The 18,742-nt window shown below is 37.8% G+C and overlaps 1 protein-coding gene across 9 annotated transcripts in view; it reads left to right on the top strand.

Moving 5' to 3' along the window:
- The window catches only part of SLC4A7 (solute carrier family 4 member 7), a 121,779-nt gene that overhangs the window by 62,523 nt on the left and 40,514 nt on the right, over positions 1–18,742 (top strand). For 6 of the 9 annotated variants that reach the window (XM_025272437.3, XM_025272438.3, XM_025272439.3 and 3 more), the window contains exons 7-13: positions 1,531–1,899; positions 6,230–6,345; positions 8,213–8,370; positions 10,054–10,141; positions 11,481–11,627; positions 15,644–15,750; positions 17,940–18,114. In XM_025272437.3, the coding sequence (XP_025128222.3) occupies positions 1,531–1,899; positions 6,230–6,345; positions 8,213–8,370; positions 10,054–10,141; positions 11,481–11,627; positions 15,644–15,750; positions 17,940–18,114 (1,160 nt within the window). The remainder of the gene's footprint in view (positions 1–1,530; positions 1,900–6,229; positions 6,346–8,212; positions 8,371–10,053; positions 10,142–11,480; positions 11,628–15,643; positions 15,751–17,939; positions 18,115–18,742) is intronic. The other 3 variants (XM_006059376.4, XM_006059379.4, XM_006059375.4) reach the window with 1 other exon arrangement.

Below are 18,742 nucleotides of genomic sequence, written 5' to 3'. Positions count from 1 at the left end.
TTGCATATTTTCTAGTTGAGTAAAGTGAACTCGTTTGCCCAGAGAGACCACAAATCTTTCTCCTCCATACATAGTGGTTCCTGATTATCCTCCAGTTGTCTGTTGGTTCCTTTTAATCATAAGACATTGGCTGTTTTCTTGTAGATGCCATTTTAGCATGGGCATTCTTTTATTTTGCTGTACTACTGTACTTGTAATTTTAACAGTTTTTCTGCATCTGGCTTATTTTTTACCTAAATAGTGGTGGTTTATGGAGTAATAGTTAATATATGTAATATTTTGGGGATCTCTTGAGCATGTAGTTTCTATTATATCAGTAGTTCCCCACCTTTTTGGCACCAGGGAACTGGTTTCATGGAAGACAGTTTTTCCATGGACCAGGGTCGGGAAGGTGGAGGCTGCTTCTGAGATGATTCAGGCACATCACATTTATTGTGAATCTCATTTCTATTATTACTGTATCAGCTCCACCTCAGATGGTCAGACATTAGATTGCGGATATTTCTATTATTACTATATCAGCTCCACCTCAGATCATCGGACATTAGATTCCAGAGGTTCGCGACCCTGGACTTAGATCCGTTGGGATTGTTATATTTCTCATGCTTTTCCTAAAAAAAAAAATATTGTTCCACTAAGCTACTCTTCCTTAAAATAACCTGGTGTTTGAACTATAAGTATACATGACCTTTTGAAATACTCTAGAATTCCTTATCATTGTTGTTGGTAAGAAATACTTTATTCTTTGCTAGTTAAATTAAACATCATATGTATTTGTTTTAATTTATCTGCTGCATTAGATATGGAAGCATATCTTATGACATTTATTAATATCAGTTAGATAGTGAGCTCAAGAATATGTTATCTTTTAAAATTGACATGTTTCTATTTTGAAAAAACATTCCTATGACTCGCCTTACGTTTTTACATTTTACTTTGAGAGTTTTGTCAGTAGATGGTGCCCTGTTGACTTAATGTTATAAAGACTTGATACTAACTTTAAGTTAGGAATCACCAGATGCTGTTAATGTGGGCTCTTCTTGTGAGAGAATATGTAGCAGTTTGGTCCAATGTAGATAAAATGCACTAACTATAAGCTGTCAGTGCTGGTAAGTTTTGTTTGGGGTTCTGTTTCTTAGATTATTTTTGTGCTATATTTTCATTTGCTATTTATCATTTTTTAAAGCAACAGCTTTGCATTGTTATTATTTTTTGTTTTAAAGCCACACTGTTGGACTTTGTCGTTCCTAACAGAATATTGTCCCTCTCCATCTATCATTAACGTTGTTTTTCATTTTTTTGTTTTGAGTTTTGGATGCACCTTCAGAGAACTAATTATAGTTTAAGCCATTTTTCAGTGATTTTCTAATATTTAAAAATCAGATTGTCATACTAACCCTGACAGCATGAATTTGAAATTTTGGACCTTTTTTTAAAGCTTGCGGTTTACAGTGTAAATTGATTTTTGTGTGTCTCGTTTGCCTTCTGCGATAAAACTTCATCACTTTTCATTTATTTGTTTTACCTCAGGGGAAGGCCTCTCAGCCTCCCGCCACTCTTTGCGAACAGGTCTGTCTGCCTCAAACCTTTCCTTGAGAGGAGAATCACCTTTGTCTCTTCTTGTCAGTCATCTTCTTCCTTCTTCGAGAGCCGGGACCCCTGCAGGCTCGAGGTGCACAAGCCCCGCGCCCACCCCTCAGAGCAGTCCTCCTTCCAGCCCTAGCCTCAGCCGCCTCCACGCCAGAGCTTCCCGGCAGAGGCAGCCGCAGGCCCCAGAGCTCCTGGTGTCGCCTGCCAGTGCCGGCGTTCCCACAGTAGTAATCCATCCGCCCGAGGAAGACTTAGAAGCGCTGCAAGGCCAGGAGCAGAAGAATGAGGAGAATGTTGACGTAACTGCAGGCAACTATCCAGAGTCCTCCATGTGTGGTGCTTTCTGCCTCTGGACCACTTGCACTTGGAATGCCTCTCAGCACATAGCTTTATCAGCATTATGTAGATGATGCTTACAATTTATTTTGACTTCTGCATGTTTTTTTTTCTTTATAGCGTATTATAGAGAAGGATAGAATTATTTTAAAATTTTAAGTTTTACAAAGATCTCAAAGGAGCTTACACATAATTTAAGCCCTTTGAAAATTTTTTACTGAGGTTTTGCAGGTCAATACATTTGAATGGCTCAGACAAATGTAGACATTTTTACAAGTCATCTTTTAATTTGCCATGATTAAAAAAAAATGGTGGCTCTTCTTGTGCATTTCATTCCATCAAGTGAATGAACACATGCTTTACATAAAGTATAATGAGAAGCCTTTTATCTACTGTTTGGTGCTTTTGTGTAAGGAATGCAGTATGTTTTCACCTTCCTGATAAAGGTAGAATGAATGTTCTTTTTCTCATCTTGTCTCTGAGAAGATTGAGGTTCACTGTTGACTGCCTGGAGTCATCATTATTCCCAGACTAGTTTTATAATTTGGAGTAGACTTCAGTTGTCTTTTATTTAATGCTGTATCTATCTTTAATCCGAATTTACCTTCAAATTTTTAGGAGTAGAGTTCCTATAGTTGCAGATAGGATTTATTTCTACATAAATTAGAAAAATTATGTCTTAGTGGATAAACGGTTTGTAACTCACTTAAGGGTTATTATATTTCTATTTGATGAGTTTATCTTATCACTGTTTGTACAGTGAAAAAAATTAAGACTTGGAGATGTTAAGGTTAGACCATAAATGACCAGACAAAGGAATTGAACCCAGAACTATCTACAACAATAGTATAGAATTTCATTGTAAATTTTAATACTTTGTGGAAAAAATGTATTATAATGAGGTAACTAAACAAAAATGGAGGGAAGATACCTAGAAATAATTGCTCAGAAATAATGAACACTTTTACTTCATTAAAAAGGACTAACAAAATTGACTATTTTTCTTGAACAAAAATAACTTGAAGTTACTTCCCCTTGCATTTGTTTTTACCTATATCTCTCAGTAGTACTGACTATTTCTTGTTTTACCAGCTTCAATCTAATTAATGATAAGAGACTGTAAACTTTGTATGGGAAGAAAGGGGCGTACAGGTTCCCAGTGACTTACTAGGTCATGTTAAGAGGGTAAAAAGAGCAGTTAACTGAAAATTGAGGGACACAATTAAATTTTTCCTCTCTCTGCTGTTAAGTATGCCATGGGATTTACTCGCCTTTTGGAAGAAAAGAAACTGGAGTGTAGGGAAGAGAGAGGATTTCTGAGGACAAGGGAGAGCTCATAATTGCTGTCTAAGATGACATTGTAGAAGGAATGTAGTCACGGTAACAGGGACAGCTCTTCATTAGTCCCCGCTGCCTAGAGCACCCGGAAACCCTGCTGTCTTTTCCTGAAGTCTGATGAAGAAGGTGGCCTCAGCATCATTTCTGAGAGACCAATGCCAGAGATTTTTTGTGTCATGAGGTCACAATTTGTGAATACCTGTAGGAAAGAAAAACAAAGAAAGCAGTGTTTCCCATTAGCTATTTTTTAGAGAACACTTACGTAAAAGACGTACCTCCCTTTCAGTGCTTGTGGTGCCCTCTGACGCAGTGTTTCTTGCCCTGGGCACCGCTGGCGTTTTGGGGTGGCACTTCTGTGTGGTAGGGTGTCTGGTGCGCTGTCAGCTATTGAGCAGCACCCTTGGCCCACACCCACCAGCTGCCAGCGCATTCATAGACTCCCGTGCATGGGAACTGCTGTTCCAAACACTTCTGCTTTCAAATTTTTAATGACAGGAAACTTCAATATCTTTGCTTAATTTTTCTCTAGGTAGATATGCTATTTTGAGGGAAAAAAAATGGAAGGACAAAATAATAGAATTACCAGAGTATGACTTAAATCCCAGGATTGAGTTTATACATACTCATATTTGCTTTTTCTTTTGCTTAAAGCAAGTAAAGAAAGTCCTTCCAAGTTATCTGTGCTCGTTATAGTTTTAATTTCGGGGAACTTATTCATTTAATTCTGAGCACTAGGAATTTATTGTAGGAGCAAGGACATTTCCTTTACCTTTCCAGGATATAGCTTTAACTTAGCTGACATTAGGAAAGCCTGCGTGGAGAAGGCGGTGGTGGGAAACTTGGAGTGTGCCCGGCCTGCCGCCTTAACATGTTCAAGGTGAGCAGGTAAGGCCCTGATGACCTCGCGCCCTCTCTTCTGACTTTGGTGGAATTGAGTTGCAGGTCGTTTCTTCTTCCCATTCCTATTGAGCCTTCTCTGCATCCCGTTCTTCTCCCCCGGGTGTGGTGGCCAGGGCTGTTCTGAGAAGCTGTGTCTATGTTTTCCTTGGTTACGCGTCCGCAGGTCGGGTGCAGTTTGTAGTTAGCAGCGTGTGTGTTGATGGTCACTTGTAGTTGCTGCCAGGGCATTCATGATACTCTTCATTTTCTTGTGTCGGAGTTGGTGGAAACCACTGAAAAATACTGCGTAACTTTTTCTTCTTCCTACTTGGGCATGTATTTTAATAGAGGAATGGATTCTATTGTATAAGTTTAGGGGCAAAGGTCAAAGAAGAGGCTAAAATGGAGAAAAATGAGTTCAGTTTAGGGAATAGTTTTTACTTCAGAATTGTTTACAATTTCTAGGGAATGGGTATATGGCTAAGTGGACTGCATATGACTAAGTGGACTGAAATTTGGGGTCACAGTGGCATCCTGGTGTAGGTGTTTAACAGAGAAGTGGGTGTCATGAAGGTCTTCTTTTACTGAATTTAAGCTGTGAGCTCAAATGACTTAGTTTCAGGTTACTAGTTAGTGTATGTTGTATTCTATAAAAGCAAAAATGCATAGACTATATCTGATATGCTTAAAATTTTAAAATTTAATTGCCACTGTTTAGAGTTTATAGGCTCTAACCACAAACAGTGCAGTGGTGAATTTCTGCGGGTCGCTAGGCTGTTGAGTGGCAGACTTAAAACTAGAGGTAAAGTCTGTTGCAGTTGTCTGGTGCATTTTCTCCTGTGATATTCAGTGTTTGGGGTAATACATTAATATTACTATAATATTACTAATTAGTAATACTAATATTACTGTATTAATACATTAAGATTACTGTATTCTTGAACTAGAAAGTTTGGGTGTTTTGAAAAAATTAGGTACATTTAATGGTAGAAATCTGTGTTACGTACTCTAAAATTTTTGTAACATTTGAACTTTTTGCAAAATACATAGTAGTAATGATTAATAATAAGCTACTGGTGTTTTTAGGTTATTTTTGTGTGTGGCTTGTTGCTGCTGAGTTTTACTTGAACTGAGTATACCATGCATGAACATATATCTATCGCTTGTAATCCAGACAAGCTAATTTAATAGAACGTATATCACTGGAGAAGGAATTGGCAACCCACTCCAGTGTTCTTGCCTGGAGAATCCCAGGGACGGGGGAGCCTGGTGAGCTGCCGTCTATGGGGTCGCACAGAGTCAGACATGACTGAAGCGACTTAGCAGCAGCAGCAGCATATCATTTCTAATCCAAACAAACAAATTTTATAGATTGAACTGTCTGTGTCTTAGAGGTTGAGTGAGTTGCTTAAGGTGATGCACATAGCTACAGAGTAACAGAGTACTTATTTTAACATAGATCTGTTCCCTTATAAGATCCGTATTCTTTGTATTTATATCATAAAAACATTGCTATTGTGTTTTAACATAGTCCTTAGGAATAATGGCAGTAGACAGCACTTGAATTTTACCCAAGAGAGATGAAAATTCATGAGGAAACTCTTCTGATTATGAAGATTATGGCAAAATGAGTGTATATTTCATTGACGTAGCGCTTGCATTTTGATTTAGGGTTTATCAGAAGTGTTACATTGTTACTGATGTAAGTGTGTAAGTGTGGTTAGGCATCTTTAAGTTCTGCAGTTCACATGTCTAAGCGTACAGTGACAGTCTATGTGCCAAGTATTTATCGTGGTGATCAGACCCAGGTCTTCCACCTTCTCACTTTTTTCTTTTTGCAAAAGGCCACCATTTTTGTACATGCTAATTGTATTATTTTAAATGTTAACATGTGTAGCTTCATTATTGCTTAAAATGTTATTCCACTCTTGCTGGTATGGTACTAACACTTGGCACTTTTTTTTTTTTTTTTTTACCTAGCACATTTGCTTTTAGTAAACCCATCACTTTCAGGATATGAGCAAATTCAGGTTGCAAAGTGAATTTTCTTCTTACTACTTTGGAATTTGTTTGTTCTTAAATACAGGTATTTTGGCCTCACCACAGTCTGCACCTGGAAACTTGGACAATAGTAAAAGTGGAGAAATTAAAGGTAATGGAAGTGGAGGAAGCAGAGAAAATAGTACTGTTGACTTCAGCAAGGTAATTTCTGTTATGAACTATACATTTTCATAATCATGCTTACTGAGGCAATTGCTAGCAATGTGACTGTATTAACAGAGATTATAGTAATGTTTAATAACCGGTGCTTGTAAACCTGATGTGATGCTTGTGATGTTAATTTAAGATCAGAAATTGTGAAAAAAAGGTAACAGTCTCATAGCACTTGAATAATGTTATATTTTACTAGTGTTAGAAATTCTGACAAAAGAACATGGGAATAATACGGTGTTTTCATCTGTACCTACGCACAGATATCAGGAACTACAGGCGTTTGTTTTGGAGCTGCCACTACTGGAAAGATAATTCTGGGGGTGATGCTTCAGCAGTAACAATTCAGCCTTTGCTCAGCTGTAATGTGATCCCAGAATTACTTTCTTGTGGTGTCAGTGCTTTCTGGAATGTAACTGGGAAGCATCGGTGCTTCCCCATGGGTAGGTGAAGGTAAAGACATGGACTGAGAATAACTCACCTATCTCAACTGTGATGTTTAATTTTTATAGGTGAGTGTTTAAATGAAATGTGAAAAAGAGCTTATTTCAAAAGAACAAAGCAAAAAACTGCAAGTTCAAATTACAGTTGAATTTAAAGCATACTTTATGAGTACTACCTCTGAATATCTGATATCCATTGCAATTTTTTTGATGGTGTTGGATGGTATTTACTGTAGGATACAAAGTCAGACTTCTAATTAAATGCCATTATTTCAAGTAAGATTCAGCTTTTAAGCCTTTATGATGCGAAGTCTGTAGATCACGTTTTGTAGAAAAGGCACTTAAATGATGATTTGCGTTATAGCTTTGCTGAGCTTCATGCTCTGAAATTAAAAGCCTTGCGTTTGCGACATCGTACTGTTGTTCTGTTGTAACCTGATTGTATTTTTACTGGTGCTCCAGTTATTTCAGATGAGTGTCAGGTTTTCAGCAACGGAATTGCTGTGAACAGATTGCTGTAATCTGTATCACAGGTCTCCTTTAGACGTGGCAGGTGCCCTTTGTGTTGTTCCGTGTCACAGCTGTGCTTTCTTTCACTTGGTCCATCCCTGTGCACACCCGCTTGCCCCCGCTCGGGCAGGACTCTGCCTCCTGGCAGTGTAGTTGTGGCACGCTGGGTGTGGCACTCACGAGGCCTGCTGTAAGTGCTGGTTTTGTGTTCCTAGAAGCCCTGGTAGTGGCTGTTCAGTGACTTGTGTGAAGCTGCATACAAACGAAGGAGTTCCTGTACTTTGATATTATGTCCATAACCTTTTCTTTGTAATTATACACAGACAACCTAATTCAATTGTACAGCACTACCATATACGTATACCAATTATGACTACTTTAGTTGTAAATGAAAATAAAAACGATTTTTCCCACTTACTGAAAATACTGGGGAATGCCCATAGTTCATTAAAATAAAAAGGGTTTATAAAATACAAAGGAACTAATTCATGTCTAAGATTAAACAGTAGATAATGACTAAATGAATATTTTTAGAACTGTGTATAATTTCATGGACCATTGTTAGTTTGTGAACTATACTTGTGTCTTCAATAGTTTTTTAATGAATAGTGCTATATAGTCATTGAAACTTCTCTCTAGTTTGTTCGGTAATGTAGATCTCTGCAGTAGTGAAGATCATGACAGTAATCCAGCTGGGAGTACTGTTTGGTAGTACTGTTTTGGTTGCCCTTTTGTATTCGTCAGCTTCATTCTTTGTACTTGTGAGAATTTTGGCACTTACACATCCTTTAGATCACCAGTTTTGATTAGCAAATAGTAGTCTTAAAGCATCTTTTTCCTGATTCCTTCTAGACTGATTAGTACCATGTACACTTTATTTTAAATTATTATTTATTTGTCAATAGGTTGATATGAATTTCATGAGAAAAATTCCTTCAGGAGCTGAGGCGTCCAATGTTCTGGTGGGAGAGGTGGATTTTTTAGAAAGACCTATAATTGCGTTTGTGAGACTGGCTCCCGCTGTTCTTCTCTCAGGGCTAACTGAGGTCCCCGTCCCTACAAGGTAAGGGAGGGTTAACTGCAGTTAACGTTCTTCCAGAATGTCCCAAATCTAGAGGAACATGTTGCTTTATGTAATGAAAACTCCTTTTTATGGTTAATGGCGTCATTGCCCCAGTGTCTTGACTATTAGAGCATTAAAGATTTTTCTTTCTTTCTGGACTTCCCTGGTGGCTCAGATGTAAAGCGTCTGTCTACAATGAGGGAGACCCAGGTTCGATCCTTGGGTTGGGAAGATCCCCTGGAGAAGGAAATGGCAATCCACTCCAGTACTATTGCCTGGAAAATCCCATGGACAGAGGAGCCTGGTAGGCTACAGTCCATGGGGTCGCAAAGAGTCAGACACGACTGAGTGACTTCACTTTTCTTTCTTTTCTTTCTGGAACTTAAAAAAAGCATCCTTTAAAAAATACATTGCATTTATGTTTTTATAATAAAGTTCTGTTCATAGTATGTTCTGTGCAGGCACTGAAGTCAGAGAGGATGGAGTTGAATCCTTGCCCTGCTGCTTTTTGTGGGATGGTCAAGCCAGGCTTCTGCTTTCTAAGCTTTCCTTGTAAAATGAGGGTAACAGTACCTCAGGGTTGATTAAATGTAATAATGCCCCTGAATTAGGCAGAATGCTTTGTTCTGACCTGATCCAATCTTCTGTTCAATATACATTAAGAATAATTAGCAAGTTGTGTTATTAATACAAAGTGTGATCAGTTAGCTACTGATTATATGAACTTAATTACAAATGAGAATAATTAAGAATATATTTTTATAGTAATAAATATGAAGAATTAATTGCAGCCTGATTGAAATGTACATGCTAGTTTTTTTAATAAGCTTTCCTGAGTTGCATTAATGGTACAGTACTGAGATAAATGAGAAAAGTAATTCATAGATTCATGTTTAAATTTTTACAAACCAGGAAGATGAATACTCCCAGTTTGGATAAGTATGAATATTAATATTTTACTGTATGCTAATAAGAATATAACTAAGTAGGAAGTTAAATAATTCTTTTTGGATTTCCCTAATAGCTCAGTTGGTAAAAAAAAAAAAAAAAAAGCTGCCTGCAATGCAGGAGACCCCTGTTTGATTCCTGGGTCAGAAAGATCCTCTGGAGATGGGATAGGCAATAAGAGGTTGTTAAACAATAAGAGGCTGTTAAATGATAAGAGTTGCAAATAAAATACTTTTACTTCCAGAAGGGTTAGTCCCTTATTTTCCCTTATAGTGTCTTTATCCAGATTGTAGTTTGAGGGACCATGAATTTCTTATGAATACTCAACTATTTTCTTAAGCCAAAGTAAGTACTTAAATGGGATTGGTATTCACTTTATTTACTTATTTATTTCTTTTCATCAGTACAGACCAGAAAAAGTTGTTTACTCAAAATTCAAAAGGATATAGAAGATGGGAAGCACCGTCTTTAATGTAAAACACTGATTGCTTAAGTACTTTTTTACCCTAAGAAAGATGGAAAGTAATAACTTGGCAAAACTTAATTATGAATGCTGTTTTTAGTTTTGTGATTCATCTGAATAGAGTTGCCAACCTTTTTGCAGCCATTAGGATGTGAGGATGAAAAGGAGGTCTGAGTAATGTTTCTGTGTTTACATTCGTATGATTTCTTTATGATTCCTAGACTTATGTCTGTTGTTCATGTTTAAATCTCTCTGTTTTAATGTTCCCTTAGGTTTTTGTTTCTGTTATTGGGGCCTGCAGGCAAGGCACCACAGTATCACGAAATTGGAAGATCAATAGCCACCCTCATGACGGATGAGGTAACGAACACGCCCCTTGACGCGGACAATGATTGTGAAGCATATAATGCATATTAAATTATAGACTCTCTTACCTTCTTTGGTGATTTTAAAGTGTATTTTATGGGTCTTTCTCTTACAGTATTTTCCTCTGTGCTGTCAGTAATACACAGATTTGAATAAATCATCTCCTTAATGTAGATGTATCAGTGGCGTCCCTGTTATATATTTGTTTAAGCGCTTCACTGCTGCCTTAATAGAGTCTCATCTCTGTGCTTTTTGAACCTTATCTGCTCTGACTGGCTGCTTTTCTCTGCTGTTTGCCCCGCCCACTTGGACTTCCTTTCTGCGCCTTGGATATGATGCGCGTGGCGGCCTCTGGACGCTGAGCACTGTCTCCACCCTTCGCCCCACTCCCTGCATGCTGTGCCCTCGTCTCAGTCAGATTCCTCCTGCAGCGCTTCCTCCTCTGAGACCCCTTGCTCAGCACCCTGTTCTGCCCATCCGCTCCCTTCCTTTACCTGCTTCATGTGTACAGGACTTCTTGGTGTCCACCTGCGGTAGTGTACTCACGTAATTGCCCCTGAGTTCTTGAGTGCAGGGACTTTGACTTATCTGTGTTGTGCCTGCCAGAACTTCCCTGGTGGCTCAGTGGTAAAGAATCCGCCTGCCAATGCAGGAGACATGGGTTTGTTCAGTCCCTGGTCCGGGAAGATCCCACGTGCTTCAGAGCAACTAAGCTACGACTCCTGACTGAGCATTGCTCTAGAGGCGGGAGCTGTACATGCTGAGCCTGTGTGCCTGAACCGCAGAAGCCTGCACACTCTAGAGCCTGTGCTTCCAGCAAGAGAAGCCTCCACAGTGGGAACCCACACACCGCAAACGGGGAATAGCCCCTGCTTAGCACAGCTAGAGAAAAGCCTGCGTAGCAGTCAAGGCCCAGCCCAGCCAAAAATAAACAACAGAAAAAGAAAAGAATTGTACCTACCAAACAGTAGGCACCCAGTCCATAGGAACGATCAAATTAATTAATTATTTTAAGTAAAATTGTTATCATACCTCATGATTATTCCTTTAGGATAAATGATATTAAAATGTTATTTCCCAAGTAAAATTTCCTCTTTCTAAAAATTATTGTGTATTAACACGTCATTAGTTTCTTTTGTTGTTTGATTTTTACTGTTAATTTATCTGGTAATACTAATAGTGAATTATTTTTTCAAGTTGTTATCGAAGGTAGGGTCAAGAGTTTAGGTAATTATCTTTATGTAAACTTAGTTATATTGAAAGTGGATTACTATGTATGGAATTTTCTTTCAACTTTAAAATCGTTTTACTCAATGTGTTTATTTTTCTTTAGATTTTTCATGATGTAGCTTATAAAGCAAAAGACAGAAATGACCTCTTATCTGGAATTGATGAATTTTTAGATCAAGTGACCGTCCTACCTCCAGGAGAGTGGGACCCTTCCATACGCATAGAGCCACCAAAGAGTGTTCCGTCTCAGGTGAGGACCTACACAATGCTGCTTTGAGTTCCTTTTTAAAATTTTTCATTAAACTTTTTCAAGTAGTTTATACATTTTCAAAACTCAAAACTGTGTGAAGAGCTACAGCCGGAGAAGTTGTCCCCACCGTGTCGTCTCTGCCATCCCACCCTGTCCCCACCTCTTGCCGGTCATCATTTGCTATTTGTTTCATGTTATTCTTCCACTTTTTATTCAGTACAGGGAAATATGAACACACAGTCTTGTTCTCTCCTCTTTCCTACCAGATGTGAGCATCCTATATGTAGTGTTCTGCACCTTGCCTTTTTCAGGTAACGGTATTTCCTGGAGGTGTGATGGTAAGAAATCGTAAAATCTTCCTCCTCCTCCTCACAACTCTGTTGTATTCCAGTATGGATGCACTGTAGTCTGTCCTGTCCAGGTGCAGGCTGTCTTCAGTGTTTTGCTGTTACAGACCACATCGTAGTGTTCGCCTGCCGTCTTGGTCTTGGGCAGATGTGTCTGTAGGATAGAGTCCCAGGAATAAGATTACTGGCTTACATGGGAATTTACTTACAGTTTTAGCAAATGTTGCCAGAATCTCCTCTTCTTGGGTTGAACTGTTTTAGACTCATTTTGGTGATGAATGAGAATGCCTATTTCCCTACAGCCTCACCAGCATGGTATCTTGTCAAACTTTTGGATATTTGTCAGTATGATGCGTATCATTATCTTACTGCGGAGAAGGCAATGGCACCCCACTCCAGTAACTTTTGCTTGGAAAATCCCATGGATGGAGGGGCCTGTTAGGCTGCAATCCATGGGGTTGCTAAGAGTCGGACACGACTGAGCGACTTCACTTTGACTTTTCACTTTCATGCATTGGAGAAGGAAATGGCAACCCACTCCAGTGTTCTTGCCTGGAGAATCCCAGGGACAGGGGAGCCTGGTGGGCTGCCGTCTATGGGGTCGCACAGAGTTGGACACGACTGAAGTGACTTAGCATAGCATAGCATTATCTTACTGTATCAGGCATTTTAATGTGATTTTAATTTGTATTTCTGTAGTTAGTGAAGTTGAGTATTCCTGAATACTTGTTGTTCATCACCCTCCACCAACTTTTTTTTAACATTTGAATTATTCATTGATCCTTTTGCGTTTATCATGACGTACTACGTAGAGAATGCCTACAGTTTATCTTTTTTCTAAATTGTCATCTGTTTGTCCCAGTATATTAAAAAGTTAAGCATTTTTCTGTTTGCTTGGTGATGTTGTCTTTATCATTTACTAAATTTCCATATTCATTCAGGTCTGTTTCTGGGATTTCTTTTCCATTGATTGGTCTAGGCATGGACCACTTACACACTTTAATTTCTGAGAGTTTTTGGTATATTTTAATATCTGGTAGATCTGCATTCATTCCTGACCTCTCTCTTACTCTTGTTTTTCTGAATTTGTTTGGTCATCTTTGCATATTTATTTTCATACTAGCTTTGAAATCAACTTTCTGTTTACAGAAATAAAGTGTGATTTTAAAAAAATTGTGGTGGAAATTAAATTTCTAAATGAACTGAGGGAAAGTTGAAATCTTTTCAAGAACATGGTATATCTTTCCCCAGTTGTTTTCCTGACTGTTTTCAAGTCAGTTTTTGTGTCCTTAAGGAATGTTATAAAATTCTCCTTATGGGCACCTTACACTCGTCTTGGTGAGTGTGTACATAAGTCTTTTATCTTTGTTTCTATTATAATTGAGGTCTTTGTTCCATTATATTGCCTGTTGCTTTTATATATATGTATATGTATGAAGGCTATTGGTTATTGTATATTTCTTTTGTATCCTGCTGCCTTCCTTAATTCTTTTATTGTGTATAGTCATGTGGTCTCCAATAAAAGATAATATTATTCATTTTCTAACTCTTACACCTTTAACATGTTTTCTGTTGTCTAATGGTATTGACTAAAATCTCTAATAGTTTTACATAGTAGTTGACTTTAAAGGGCCTTTCTTAATTTGTTCATAATTGTAGTCAAAGTCATTAGTGTTTCTCTCATTAAAAGTTACTATCATTGGTGCCAAAATATATATTTTATCATATTAAGAAAATACCCTAATTTCTGTTTTATTGAATTTTTTAATATAAGTGAATGTTGAATTTTGTCAAAGGGCTTTTTAGCATCTCTGGAGATGATCATATGAATTTTACTTACCAGTTATTATGGTAAATCATATTAATAGGTTCTTTAATTTGAAGACACTCTTGCATTGTTAGAATAACCCAGCTTAGGCTTTGAAGTGTCTGTAGTCTTTGTCTAATGTTTTTTTTAAGTTGCTTCCATCTCCATCTGTAAGTAGATTGGTCTATAGATTTTTGTGCAGTCTTTACCTTTTGGTAATCATCATTAAACTTGTTTCATAAAAACAGATTTTTTAAGTTTTCCTTTTTCTGTGCTCTTTAAGTGGCTTAGAATACTTTGATTCTAGAAGTTTGGAAGATTTTTTAGTAGAATTTTCTGAGCTTGACTCTTATATGGTAAACTTCAACAGCTTGTTATTTCTTCTGTGGAAATTGGTTTGTGTAAGCATTCTCTTTTTTCTGGAATCAGTTTTGGTAAGCTATATTTTCCTAGAAAATTACCTATTTTCCTGATTTTTGGTGTCAATTTTGGGAAATTTTTTTAAGTATAGTACCCATTTTATCAAGATTTTTCATTTAGTTGCACAAGGTTGTGCTGTATAGTCTCTCTCCCTCTCACTGTATATTTATATATTGTATATAAATAAAATTGGTGACTTTGCCCCCTTGTCATATCTTTGGTTGTATATTAGCTGATATTTAATCATATTGTTCTAATAGAGCAACTTTTAATATTTATTTCAGTTCTCCTTTTTAAAAAAGTATATTGTGTTTTATAACTCAGCTTCTGCATTTAGCTGTTTTATTCCTTTCACTTTCCTTCAGGAAAGACTTTTTTTTCCACATTTGGTGAATTAAATGCTTAATACATTTATTTTTGTCCTTTCATTTTTCTTGATATAAGAGCTGCTTTGTTTTCTTGAGTGATGCTTTTGCTGTAGCGCATCAATTGTGATGTACAGTATTTTCATTAGATTTGTTTTGTGGGAGTTCAGTAATTTTGTTTCCTCTTTCCCGTTTGAACTTGATGTAAGTTAGTTTTAATCTTGACACTTTCAAATGGCAGTTTTAGGGTTATGGGTAAGTCGTGCTGCTTTGTAAATACTGAACGTGCGACGCAGGGAGTTCACTGCTGTGACTGATCTGGGGCTGGCCCTGGGATGGACACACCCCCACCCCATGTTTCTCTTTCTCCCCATCCCTCTTCTTTCCGGTCTCTGTCTCTCTTCTCTCTGTCCCTCTATTGCTCTATTCCCACTTCACCTCTCCCCCAGCCCACTTTTTTTTTGGTCCAGTAACCTCTGACCTTTGGAAGTAACAAAACTTGCTCCCTGAGGAGGAGAGTATCTTTTATCATGAGAATAGTACCCTTGAGTTTGTAATAAAACATAGTAGGGAACTGATTTTTATGAAAATTTATTTGATGACTCATGCTACTTACATCTTAAGGGAAGTATTTAATAAGAAAAAATGGCATTTACTTTTTTTCTTAATGTAAAGTATAAAGTATATTTTTTCACTAGTGAACATGAATAAGGATTTAAAATTCTAGTTGAAGAGATGTTTTATTGGATTTTTATGTCCCTGTTGCTGAGTAGTAATTTGCAATGATGTGTGTGAGTGTTCTATAGTATATTTGATGTTAGATTATAAAATGAAAAATGCCAGTATAAATTTGAAATATTAACAGAGACAAATTTTAGATTCTGTTTCAAAGTGCAGTGTCTTTAAAGTGGAAGTTGATACTAGGAAGCATTTTTTTTTTTCGAGGAGTACTGGTTCGACATATAATCAATGGGAGAGCTCATGTTCCCTTTAACGAAGATGCTATTTTGGCTTCCTTAAAACAGGATTCTGAAAGATGTGTGCGTGTTGTTGTTTTTCTTTTTTTGTGAAATGCAGGAAAAGAGAAAGATTCCTGTATTTCCCAATGGATCTGCCCCCAGCTCGGGCGACGCCCCGAAGGAGGCAGCGCACCACGCGGGGCCCGAGCTCCAGAGGACTGGACGGTGGGTACAGACGCGGCTTCCGTGTGGGTGTCTCTCGGGGGTAGAGACTGATGTGATGCACAAGGCAGAGGCATGCTTTTTCTTTGCAAGTGTTTGGAAACTAAGTTTGTCTAGTATTTTTCCATATTTAAAAAAAATGTGTATTGTTTTCATAGGTATATAATGTTAAGGATAATTACTGTGCATTTAAAAATAGTTTACTAGACTATATTGGGTTCTGTATACTAGGATTTAATTTAAAACAAAAACATTATGCAGCATATGTTAAGAATACTGTAGTTCTGTAGTAGGTTAATTTAATTGGCTGTACAGAAGATTTCTTGAGAAAGCGTGGTGCCCTGTTGCCATTCTCATAGAAAGTCAGAACGATGGGAACAGAGAGGAATCACAGCCACTGTGTTGTGTGTGCAGAGACGTAACACTCTTCCGTGAGCAGCATGCCATGAGATGATGTAAAATCAGGCAGACAAGCATATAATCTCTGGAAACCTAGTTAGAAAGATTGTTGCAGAAGTTAATTCTTGGGATAAAAAAATAGAAATATTGCCAGGTACAAGCATTGTCTTAGAATTTTTTGTAGAGATAGAAAAATACCATGGTATTGCCATAGTATAGAAGAAAGCATGTGGATAGTGATACTGTTTGCCCATTGGTGCTCCCTATGAGCTAAAGATCTTGGATCTTAAATAGTAGTAGTCTCTGAATATACTAGAGTAAACCTCTGCCCCCATGCAAAAGGTGCTCATTTGAGTTATTAGTATTGTTACTTCTTCAAACAGAGGTAGGGTTAGTCACTAACAAGTACATAGTCAGGCCCCTACTGATCATGTTACCTGAGAATCTCATATAAATTTTTGACGTGATGATATAGTTTCATTAACTAGATTATCATTGGCACCATTTTTTATTACAAGTTGGCACCCTTTCCTTTGTAGATTTTTTAGTCCCATTGCTTCGCATTTATAGGATAACTTCTTCCAGCTGTCAGTGTATGTTTAGGTTTATTTCAGTATTAACTTTGGAAACAACTAGAATGGTAAAGTTTGAAACGTCTAGAGCGAGAGTCCCCAGCCCCGGCCCTGGTCCATGGCCCGTGAGGGCCCAGGCCTCAGAGCAGGGGGAGCGGCGGGTTTACAGCTGCCCTCCGCCCCTCACATCCTCCCAGTCTGTGGAAAAAGTGTCTTCCATGAAACTGGTCCCTGGTGCCAGTAAGGTTGAGGAATGCTGATCTCAAGCATTTGAAAGCATAATATTAACTTTTTTGGTGTATTTTTCTGAGTAGGGATTTAAATGATTATATATTTTATAAGTCACACAATCTTTTTGAATTACTGGTTTGCCACCAGTATTTACTGAGTATCTGCTGCTTCCCAGGCAGTATTCTAAACCCTGGAGAGAATAGCAGTGAATAAGACAAGGTCCCTGCTCCTCACAGACCTTGTTTTGTAGTGGAGTGCTTTCAGATCAGGTGTATCCAAAAGTCTGATTGAAGAAACATTGAAATGGGAAGGATCTGATTCACAAATATAGATTTAAATTTACTAATTAAAACATCTTTGTTTTATTAATATACACACTGGTTTGACTACATATACAGTAAATTACACACACTGAAATAGTTTTTAGACTTTTTTCTAGACCAAATATTTATGTGTTTGGAGTATTAATTTTAAAAGTAAAATTATTTAATTCACTACTGAGTGAACCTGAGCACAGGTACTTACTAAAGGGCATTTGGGGACTTATGATTTATATTATAATTGCATTCCTGGTATTTCTCACACTTGCCTTTAAGATTTATAATGTAGATAATGATTAATAGCATTGCTTACACACATTTTCATAAATGGGCTGTTAGGTTTTATTTATTTTTATTGTACATTTCCTTGCACATTTGTGTTTGATATTGCATTTACTTATATAAGTCGTTTGCCTGTAGTCGTTTCAGTATATAGTCTGTAAGATATAGATGTTTGTGTCTCTTTTAATTTAGTGAGATCTACCTTTCTGCTGTCAGTGGACTAGATTAAATGAGTGTGTCTTCTAAAATTTGTACCATTATTTAAATAGGATATTAATTTTTGTTGACAAATGCTAGGCACCAGCAGTTTTATGTAGCCCATAGTTTTAGTGTGAACAGCCAGAATCCTCTAGTGTACAGTTTGACGAGTTTCATCTCACCTATTTAGGCTTTTTGGTGGTTTGATACTTGACATCAAAAGGAAAGCACCTTTTTTCTTGAGTGACTTCAAGGATGCATTAAGTCTGCAGTGCCTGGCCTCGATTCTTTTCCTATACTGTGCCTGTATGTCTCCTGTAATCACTTTTGGAGGGCTGCTTGGAGAAGCTACAGAAGGCAGAATAGTGAGTACAAAGATTGGTAGTGGCCAGGCTCTTAGCTCCTCAGAGGCAAGTGTCTGTGCATTTGTCTCACTATTCCTACTTTTATTTGAAGAGTCTACCCACAGCATGATTAACCCGTCCCAAAGCGGACTTCCCCCAAAGGTAATTGCTGTGGAAAGCATGGGGAAGCCATTTGAACAGGAGAAGATGCACAGTTGAGGTAAAAAAAAAAAACCAAGAAGTTTTTCATGGCTTGCTGGATGAATGGTTTTATCAATCGAGTAAAAGGCTTGTATTGTCTCGGTGGGGGGAGTGGGTGGGGGTGTTCAGATGAACTGAACTCGTCCCGGTGGGTCGTGGGTGGGAGAATTTATTGGGGGCAGGGGGTGGGTGCTCTGTGACCTTCAGGGCATCATAGGACTAGTTAGAGCCATGTGATTACCAGTAACTCGTCTGCCCTGGTGGGTCCACCAGGCAGACCATTGGGAAGAAGGGAGCATAATTATGGACAACGATGGATTTTGAAGTGGTGTTTAATTTTGCTGTTACTAAACTTGTGTGAAAGTTGTCAAAAGCGTTAACTGGAAAGTATAACTGAAAACTACATCTGTATACTGACATGACTAGAATGAAAGCTTTTATGTTTTGT

This window comes from Bubalus bubalis, chromosome 21 (assembly GCF_019923935.1).
Source record: "Bubalus bubalis isolate 160015118507 breed Murrah chromosome 21, NDDB_SH_1, whole genome shotgun sequence".
NCBI lineage: Eukaryota > Metazoa > Chordata > Mammalia > Artiodactyla > Bovidae > Bubalus > Bubalus bubalis.
The sequence above is the reverse complement of the archived record's forward strand: the minus strand, read 5'-3'. Positions and strand labels throughout refer to the sequence as shown.